This window comes from Arachis ipaensis, chromosome B10 (genome assembly GCF_000816755.2).
Source record: "Arachis ipaensis cultivar K30076 chromosome B10, Araip1.1, whole genome shotgun sequence".
NCBI lineage: Eukaryota > Viridiplantae > Streptophyta > Magnoliopsida > Fabales > Fabaceae > Arachis > Arachis ipaensis.
The window spans coordinates 89,628,278-89,639,300 of NC_029794.2; the positions used below are offsets into that span (position 1 = coordinate 89,628,278).

The 11,023-nt window shown below is 39.2% G+C and overlaps 1 protein-coding gene across 1 annotated transcript; it reads right to left on the bottom strand.

Moving 5' to 3' along the window:
- Window positions 1,802–10,607, bottom strand: LOC107620767 (protein FAR1-RELATED SEQUENCE 5-like). Its single transcript, XM_016322894.1, has 3 exons — window positions 10,129–10,607; window positions 9,911–10,046; window positions 1,802–2,089 (listed from the first exon to the last, which is right to left on the bottom strand). Exons 1-3 carry the CDS (start codon window positions 10,605–10,607, stop codon window positions 1,802–1,804), a joined length of 903 nt encoding a protein of 300 aa, XP_016178380.1.

Genomic DNA, 11,023 nt, shown 5'->3' on the forward strand with positions numbered 1-11,023 from the left:
TCTCTTCTATGGTTTTACTGAAAATACAAGATTAAAATCAGTTAAATCTATATCATAGCCAAATACCAACGAATGCCAACATAGCAAAAAAAAATTTAAATGTGGACAACAAATAAAGATCCTCAGGTATATGTTGTTGAACAAAATTAACTATGTAAGTCAGGTGGGGTTTTATAGGAAGGTCAATTGCAGACAATCTTCTGTTTGCGGCTACCGGCTACCAGAGAATGTAAAAGCGTTCGACCAACTTACCGTTGCAACACATGGTGGTGACGAATTTCGGCCCCCTTCACTCAATCATCGAGAGATATCACTAGCCCGGATGTGTTAGTTCCACCAAAGTCGCTGTTAACAAACCCAGTCTGCATGTCACTATCGGAGCAGCGAAACAAAGGAATATCCGCGGTCGCATCCAGATCCCCGGATAGGTTATCATAGAGCTGACACCAATGTAAAACCCAAATGATTAGACCGATTTATCAAGGCATAAATGTTAACTAGATCATCTTAAAAATGACTAACCTACCATTTCAGTGTCCATCGAATCCAGATCATCTGCAACTGTGTTGGATGACTCTATTGTGCGACGGTCCGGACAATAGAGTCCTATTGTGTCCCACCCCCCGGCACAAATGACATTGCTGGATTTTCTTGCCACTGTTAGCAACGTTACCCTTTGTCTTGCGCCTGCAGGGATTCTGTGCTGAGGCTCTGAGACCTTCATGGATGGCCCCTCGGGTGGAAAACTAGTGTCGGCTACATCTTTGTTTTCGAAGTGCTTCAGCATCAGCATGGCAATGTCTCTTGCAAACTAAAATTTTTCAGTGTTGTGACAGGCAATTTTTCACACTTTCCTATACCAATCCATCAGGCACTAGTGTTGCGTTAGTTGTACAGAATCCAAAATTATGCCCATCGACTGCACCACCACCATTTTTGCATCCTTGGTCCATCTTGGCAATATCAGAGACCTTGGGATCTCATGAACATTGGTAAGAACAAGCACTGCAATTATATGTTCGCAAGGGTCCCTGAAACATTCCATTCTTATGCACGTGCATTGGACCTCGCTCATTTCAGACATTGCAATAACACGCCAATCTTTCCCAAGAGTGCCGTATCGAGAGACGGTGTGGATAAAATATAAACCGTTGTCTTTAGAATCAACCACCCTCATTGCACAGGCCCTATTAAGAATGGGAACAAACAAATCAAATATTGTCCGAGAGTAGTTCTCGGCTGCATAGTGCTCCAACTGTTTCAGGTTGGTGGTAATAACAAGGTCACCCTTTGCACACTCGAAATCAGCCTGCACTTCCTTTGCACGAACGAACATCAAGCATCGATGGTAATGACGTAAAATATCAGTGTAACTGTATCGAGACTTAACATACCATGATATCACGGCATGCAAGCCCTCACACGTTGAGGTTGTGCAAAATCCAGCAAAGAACTTTCCTCGTACGTGTGCAGTTGCCCAATTATGCCTTCTCTTGTACATGTCTTGTACCCATCTTTTATCGCCGATGCCAAATTTCTCCACCATCTCAAACTACTTTCTCTGGAATGCTCCAACCTCGTAGTCGCCAAGCATGCAATCCTTAAACATCCTGGTGAAGTTAGGCTTTTCGATGTTGCTCGTGGCGTTTCGGAGGAGGTGCCAAGTGCAGAGTCGATGGTGCACCTCTGAAAAAATTTGCTCAATTACAGACTTTATTTGCCTATCACCATCAGTTATTATAGACATGGGAGCTTTCTCTTTCATTGCAGTTTGTAACTGTTGAAGCAGCTAGACATAGGTCTATTCTTGCTCGTCGGCTACAAGTGCAGCGGCAAAGACAACCATTTGGTTGTGGTGATTCACACCAGAGAAGGCTACCAGAGGTGAAAGGTAAACGTTTTTCTTGTATGTTACATCAAATGCAACCACATCTCCAAATACCTGGTAATCAATTTGGCTGGTGCCGTCACACCAAAACAAATGTTGTAACACGCCCTCCCCGTCAACAACTTCTTTGTAGTACGGTGCTGGATCATTTGCCTTGCACTCTCGGAGATACCTTAAGCACGATTCCGCATCTAGGCCGTACTGATGATGAGAATTTATACCGGTTCGAAATTCCACAAAATAATTCTGTTGTTAGTATAGTCCAAACCAATAGTCTATCCTCAAATCAAATTAAATCTAGTTTTGTCACAAGTACAAACTCCAATAAGAATTAACCGAAGTATTTAGACTCCGGGTCGTCTCACAAGGAATTGCAATGAAATGATCAATTATTGGCTATGAAGAACAAGGGGTTTGGTTGATAAAAGAGGCAACAAAATAAATGACAAGAAAAGTAAAGAGAGCAAGCAATTAAAGAAAGCAATTAATAAAGAGAGACATTCATGGCAAGGTTTGAGATCATAGGCTTTCTATCTTAGTTATTAATCATAACAATACTTAACAAGAATTTATCTTATTTCGTCATCCCCAATATTGGAAGAAGGTGTAACTTATCTTCCATTAGAGAAAGTCAAACAAGACTAGTTAATCTCAAGTCAAAAATCCTAATCAACGCACTAATTGAATTAGCAAGAGATTAGAGTCATTGAGAATGATATTAACTAACAACTCTAGATCACCAATCTAAATTGGGTATTAGTGAATCAAGATTGCCCAATTACTCTTCCCAAGCATAGAATGCTCAAAATCTACTCTAAAGCCCAACCAAGCATTTTATCAAACATTTGGAAGGTATAAAAGGAAAGCATATTAAAAATGCAAGAATAATAAATCTACCAACTACCAATTACAAGAAAAGTAAATTCATAACTCAAATCAACAATTAAAAGAACATCAAACATTAAATTTTATTCAATGTAAACAAAATCCAACATGAGCATTCATAAACATAAAAGAGACGTAGAAGTAAAATTGACAAGAAAACTAAGAAGAATAGAGTAGTGGAAACAAGAAATTATGAAGGAAACAAGATGAAAACATGAAAATTGACCTAGATCTAAGATGGAAATATCCTAAGAACCCTAATTCTAGATAGAAGAGGGAGCTTCTCTCTCTAGAAACTAAGCTACATGATGCCAAAACTTCAAAACAATTGCTCCCCCTTGCTTGGGCTTCAATTCTGCATGAAATACACTCAGAAACAAGCTAGATTTGGGCCTAGGCAGCTCAGAAATTGCCCCCAGCGTTTTGCCTTTAAGTGGGTCACGTGCGAGTATCGGCGCGTACGCGCCATGTGCGCGTGCGCGTCGATTGGCTATTTCCTCATCCGCGCGTACGCGCCTTGTACGCGTGCGCGTCGCCATGCGATATCACTTCTGTGCGCACGCACCTTGTACGCTTGCGCGCCCATTGAAGCATTCCCAATCTTTGTTTCTTCATGCATTCTCCACTTTGTATGCTTTTCTCCTTATTTCTTCCATCCGATACTTGCCTTATGAACCTGAAATCACTCAACAAACACATCAAGGCATCGAATGGAATTAAAGTGAGTTAAAATCACCAATTTAAGGGCCTAAAAAGCAAGTTTTTACACTTAAGCATAATTCAAGGGAGAATTACAAAACCATGCTTTTTCATTGAATAAATGTGAGAAATGTTGATAAAATCCTCCAAATTAAGCATAAGATAAACCACAAAATCGGGGTTTATCAAATCTCTCCACACTTAAACCAAGCATGTCCTCATGCTAAGAATAAAGAAGGACAAGAAAAGGAATATGAACATTTATTCAATGCAAAGAAATTATATGCACCTATCTATATGCATGCAACTAAATGCAAGATGATTCTACCTATTTGGTCAAAAGTAAATCAATCTCCAAGAACACATATGAACAAGCAGGGCTAAGATCATATGACGATTCATGAATCCTACCAATTCAAATATTGAAATGAAGTTCAAATAGACTTGCAAGAAGAGAAGCTCATGAAAGTCGGGAACAAGGAATTGAGCATCGAACCCTCACCGGAAGTGTATCTGCTCTAGTCACTCTAGTGTATAGGGTTGATCACTCAATTCTCTTCTACTCATGCTTTCCAAGATTTGTTTTTCTTCTAACAATCAACAATTATTCAATGTATGCACACATTCATCATGAGGACTTATTCATAGGTTGTAATGGGGTTAGGGTAAAGGTAGGGATGTATATGGTCAAGTGAGCTTGAAATTTGCGTCTTTGATTAGCCTAAGCTCTCACCTAACACATATAACAACCTATACAATTCTAATACACAACCTAGCTACCCATGATTCCCACTTTTTCACATACTCATGCATTCTTTTTAGTTCACATTCCATATGCATTGTTATTATTACTTTACTTTGGGGCATTTTGTCCCCTTTTTTTTGCAATTTTTTTTCTTTATATATTTTTTTTCTCCATTTTTTTTCACACATTTTTTTCAAAGTATATACAAATGTATCAATACATATGGTTTTACATATTTAATGCATGAGTATGTACCAAATTCCCAAAAATCTTCAACGAAAATACAAAAACACACTTTCCTCTCAACCAATGTCCCAAGTTTCCCATACCCAAATGATACACACTCTCACTAGCCTAAGCTAATCAAAGATCCAAATTAAGGACATTTATTGTTTTTCACTTATGGGTAGTGATGTGCTACAATTAAGAACAAAAGGGATTAAATAGGCTCAAAATTGGCTAACAATGGTTGATGAAAAGTAGGCTATTTGGATAAGTGAGTTAAATGAAAAATGATGGCCTCAATCATATAAATGCATGTATACATGGAATAATGGACATAAAGAATCAAACAAATCAAAGATTACAATCATAGAAAGAGAATAATACACACAAGAATGGAAAATAAGTGGTTATAAGATGTAACCACACAATTGGCTCAAAACTCACATGCTTATGTTCTTAGCTCAAAAACCACGTTCCAAAATGAATTCTTCAAGCAAGTTCAACAAAAAAAAAATTTTCAAATTGGTAGGGTGCCCTAAAATTAGATTTCTTGGAAAAGAGATCATCACCCTAACCAAGTTGTCCTAATAAGAAAGAAGTGGTATGCTATGTACAAATTCTAACTAACATGCAACCTATCATGCAATGCAACAGCTAACTAGCAAAGAAAATTAAGAATTGGTGTTGAAAAAAAGAGATTGTTACCCATGGAGGTCGGTCGAACAACCTCCCCACACTTAAAGATTTGCACCGTCCTCGGTGCATGCAAAGAAGAGTAAAGTGGACGGGTTGCTACAATTGATGAGTTTCTTCAAAGGGTTGTGCGGGTGAACTTGTTTGTTGCCCCATTTAAAAGCTTTTTCTTTCCTTCATTTGGTGGCCAACCTCAAAGGAGAGGAAAAGAAAGAAAATTCAGCCTACAACAAAGATATTAAACAAATATAACATAGGCGGGGCTAATGCCAAATAAGAATAGGATCCTCACTACATGTTAGCTACGCATGTAAGTGAGAAAACAATATAAGCTAAGGCATATTAACTAACACTTGATGCAAGAGTAAAGTCAAGGCATGAAGAGCACTCAAAAGCATCAAGTTCAAATAGAAAGAGTGGGTCATGAAAGGCATGCAAGTTCATATCAATGCACAAAGAATATAAGAGCCATACAAGATTAAGCATTGATTTAGAAGTTTCATCACCCAACAATATCAAACAAGTCAAGAAGCGCCAAGATTAACCAAAAAATTCTCAACAATTGAGTAAGAGAATTCAACACCATTATTAAAATAAGAAGCTTAAAAAAGAAAGTAAAAACAAGCTATAAAAACAAAATGAAAATGCGAAGAATAAAAGTATGCGAATGCAATGGATAAAAGAAATTGGAAGATGAGAAAAAAAAACTCTTTTTTTTGCGACGCGGACGCGTCATGCACGCCCACGCGCCGATGCGCAGATTGGTAGAAGGGACAAGCGACGCGGACGCGCACAGTACGCATACGCGTGCTTGATGAAGTTGGCGACTGACGCGGACGCGTCACGTACGCTTGCGCATCAGGTCGCGGGCACAGAGTAGGCACAACTTTGGCACAACTCTCTGGTTTTTATACCAGGAGTGTGAGATGCACCACCGACGCGATGTCACTTTTTTTTTAAAGATGCTTAGAACAAAAATAGGGTATTCTCCTAATCTACAAGCATTCTAAAATAATTAAAAATCAAATTTAACAACAAATCCTTTTGGTTTTTAAGAAATTTTCAAATACACTAAAAACAAAACTTATACTACAAGCAAAACGCAATTCAACAACAACTAAACTAATCAAAACAAACTAAGAAACAACCAATCAATCAAAGCAAAATGTATAAGAGTATAGAAAATAACAAAAACTACCTACAATGGCAACTCAATTCCTTCATTGATTATATCTACAAGAGAATGGAAAGAGGTTACCATGGTGGGGTGTCTCCCACCTAGCACTTTTAGTTTAAGTCCTTAAGTTGAACCATTGATGGGGGTCCTTGCTAGGATGGTTTATGCTTGAATTCATCCTTGAATCCCCACCATTGTTTGCATCTCCAATGTCCACCGGGATCCCAAATTAGGCGCACAAGACCTTCAAGTAAGCTTAGGTAGATGACAAGGCCCCAAGAGTTTTGATTGTTGAAATGAATTCAGGGGTCCAAACCTTGTTCTTGCGCCCATCTTCTCGTTGACTACCATAATTAGATTTGGGTGACAAGGCTTGTGAATTCTCAATTGAGCATCCAAACATTCTTCTAGACCCATGCAATTTGGTTCTACACCAACCATTGCTATTCAACTTTGAGCATGCAACCATCATGAACCTAGAAGGATGTCTCCAACCACTACACAACTCTCTCATACTCTTAACTCCACAAAGAGCTCTAAGTTGACCATCATTTTCAATAAAACCATATTCAAGTGAGAAAGTGAAGCTTAGGGATAGAAATTTTACCCACTTGAATGTTGTGTTGGATTATGGTGACTTAGGAAGGGGGACCTCCCCACACTTAGCCAATGCGAGGTTTACGCCCTTGTGCTCCTTCTTGGCTACCTCCACCTCTCTACAACTTTCCTCAACTTCAACTTCTTCCTCTTGGTGGCTCTCTTCCAATTCAATCTCTTCTTCATTGCTCACCAAGGGCATGAGAGGTTGTGCATCTTCTTCTTTGACCTCAATTTCAAGCCTAATGGGAGGGGATTCAATTGTAGATAAGAACTCCTCAATGATTGAATCCATCTCTTGATCAACCTTTTCAAAGTTTTCAATCATAATATGCTTTGGAGGTTGTACACCCTCCTCAACATCAACATCAAGCATCTTGGAAGAGGGCTCTCTAATTCTACATTTCCATGGACTTCCAACATCTCCTAGGTCTTCAACCACTCCTTCCAACTCAATTATCTTAACTTCCTCCCCTTGTGACAATTCTTGCTTCAACTCCTCTTCTTCACCTTGAAGCTCCAAACTCACTCCCTCACTAAGCTCCTTGGTTGCTTCTCAACATTCAACAATGAGAGTTCCTTGATCGCATAGGCTTAGGCGGGAGGAGACCATATTATGAACGGCTTCCGCTATGGTAGCTATCTTGGCTTCTAGCTCCTTGAACTCCTTTTGGTTCTCTTCTTGCCTTCGAATGTAAGAACTAACACATTCTTGGAGAGAATCATCCATTGGAGGTGGTGTGGAAAAAGAAGGTTCATTGTTTGGGAAGAAAGTTTCATAATTGGGAGTTAGACAGTTGGTTCATCTTGGTAAGGGTATGGAGGTGGTGTATATTGAGGTGGTTCTTGAGAGTAATTGTGTGGTAATAGTGGTAGTTCTATGTGTGGTTCATATGGTTCATAAGGTGGTTGGTATGGTAGATAAGAATTAGGGTCATGATGAGGTGTTTGGTGGTAGGGAGCTTGTGAGTAAGGTGGTTCAAAGTCATGTTGAGGGGGTGGTTCATAGGCATGTGGTGGTGGTTGTTGACAATCACAATAAGGGTCACCACATCCATTAGATTGATATGCATTAGGATTGGAGTTATACCTATAAGGAACCGGAGGTTGTTGCCAAGAAGGGCGATCAATCCTTTGAGGCTCCTTCTACCTTTGATTGTTCCATCCTTGATGCATGTTACCATTGTAGTTCCCATTTCCTACAACATAATTTGAGCCAAACTCATAGCCAAAGTGAGGATGAGAATTCATAATAGCAAAGAGAATAAAAACAAGTACTAATAAGAACTAATAAAAACTAACTCCTAAATCAAGCAAAACTAACAAAGAAGCCTATTAACATATATACAATAGCCAATAATATAACACCATTGCAACTCTCCGGTAACGGCGCCATTAATTTGATGATGAGAATTTATACCAGTTCGGAATTCTACAAAATAATTCCGTTGTTAGTATAGTCCAAACCAATAGTCAATCCTCAAATCAAATTAAATCTAGTTTTGTCACAAGTACAAACCCCAATAAGAATTAATCGAAGTATTTAGACTCTGGGTCGTCTCACAAGGAATTGCAATGAAATGATCAATTATTGGCTATGAAGAACAAGGGGTTTGGTTGATAAAAGGAGCAATAAAATAAATGATAAGAAAAGTAAAGAGAGAAAGCAATTAAAGAAAGCAATTAATAAAGAGAGACATTCATGGCAAGGTTTAAGATCATAGGCTTTCTATCTTAGTCATTAATCATAACAATACTTAACAAGAATTTATCTTATTTCGTCATCCCCAATGTTGGAAGAAGGTGTAAGTTATCTTCCATTAGAGAAAGTCAAACTAGACTAGTTAATTTCAAGTCAAAAATCCTAATCAAGCACTAATTGAATTAGTAAGAGATTAGAGTCATTGAGAATGATATTAACTAACAACTCTAGATCACCAATCTAAATTGGGTATTAATGACTCAAGATTGCCCAATTACTCTTTCTAAGCATAGAATGCTCAAAATCTACTCTAAAGCCCAACCAAGCATTTTATCAAACATTTGGAAGGCATAAAAGGAAAGCATAGTAAAAATTCAAGAATAATAAATCTACCAACTACCAATTGCAAGAAAAGTAAATTCATAACTCAAATCAACAATTAAAAGAACATCAAACATTAAATTTTATTCAATATAAACAAAATCCAACATGAGCATTCATAAACATAAAAGAGACGTAGAAGTAAAATTGACAAGAGAACTAAGAAGAATAGAGTAGTGGAAACAAGAAATTAAGAAGGAAACAAGATGAGAACATGAAAATTGACCTAGATCTAAGATGGAAATATCCTAAGAACCCTAATTCTAGAGAGAAGAGGGAGCTTCTCTCTCTAGAAACTAAGCTACATGATGCCAAAACTTCAAAACAATTGCTCCCCCCTTGCTTGGGCTTCAATTCTGCATGAAATACACTCAGAAACAAGCTAGATTTGGGCCTGAGCAGCTCAGAAATCGCCCCCAGTGTTTTGCCTTTAAGTGGGTCACGTGCGAGTATCGGCGCGTACGCGCCATGTGCACGTGCCCGTCGATTGGCTATTTCCTCATCCGCGCGTACGCGCCTTGTACGCGTGCGCGTCGCCATGCGATATCACTTCTGCACGCGCGCGCCTTGTACGCTTGCGCACCCATTGAAGCATTCCCAATCTTTGTTTCTTCATGCATTCTCCACTTTGTATGCTTTTCTCCTCATTTCTTCTATCCGATACTTGTCTTATGAACCTGAAATCACTCAACAAACACATCAAGGCATCGAATGGAATTAAAGTGAGTTAAAATCACCAATTTAAGGGCCTAAAAAGCATGTTTTTACACTTAAGGATAATTCAAGGGAGAATTACAAAACCATGCTATTTCATTTAATAAATGTGAGAAAAGTTGATAAAATCTCCCAAATTAAGCATAAGATAAACCACAAAATCGGGGTTTATCAGCCACCCTCCCTTCGTTGCTTCGCATTTACATTGTGAATGTCCCTTGTTCTGTAGGGGACATTATGATACCCGCCGACTAGGATCGCCATGAAATCGTGGATTCGTGAGACACCAATGCCCTCTTTGTGCATGTCGTTCATCTGCTCAATGTCCGCTTTGCTCATCCTCCGATGGCATGGAAGCATGGAAGAAAATTGCAATTCAAGAATGGGGTGGTTTATGCGCGTCTGAAAAGTACACAACGTACCAATGTCCTGATTTATCGTCCATGCGAACATGCATCCTTGTAGGGCATCCCCACCGTGTCTCGGCCCTCGGCCTTTTTTGCCAGTTAGGAATTGAGTAGAACTTCGGTGATCGGTACCCTTGTCGGTGGCACACGAATTCCTGTCGTATCCTTACTTCGCCACATTTTTCACTCCTGGAATGTCTAACGCCGAAGCCATGGTGCTTTGCATATTGCTGGCAGAACTCAAACGCAATATCATCATCTACGAAATTAAAGCGGCGAACTTCCTCCTCGCTGAAGTTCACAAAATCAATCGAACCTATCAATTCGCCAGAATCAATAGCGTATAAGTCATCATCCACAAAATTGTCATACATTCCTCCGACGCCGTCTAAATTGTCTTCCAATTCAACCCCATCCCGATTGTCGACATCGGTCTCTGCATGATGGTCATGTTCTATTTCATATTCGTGTAACTCATACTCGTCTAACTCCATCCCTACAAATCCTTCACCCTCAACTGATCAAACTCCATGGTCTGCTCCGTCGTACAGTTCTGCTTCGTCGGCAACACGCACGCCCCCATGGATATCTTCATCCCTGGCCACCCTTTGCCAAATAACAACAATACGGTAATTCAGCGAAAGACACAAAATTGGGAGATATCCTTGAACAAAAATTGGCGACATATAAGGAAACAAAAGGGGATATTTATAAATCAAGTGCAGGATAATAATACAATGGGTACCTTCTTTCCATTGATAGAGACGACGACGTCATCAACTACCGAAAACAACCTACAATGAAGATTAGTATCATCGTGGTCAAATGTGAAGTTGTTGGTGAGCTTGGATCCGCCTTAACAGAAGGGTTAATACTAAACACTTTCTCAATCCCAAAAAATCGAGCATTT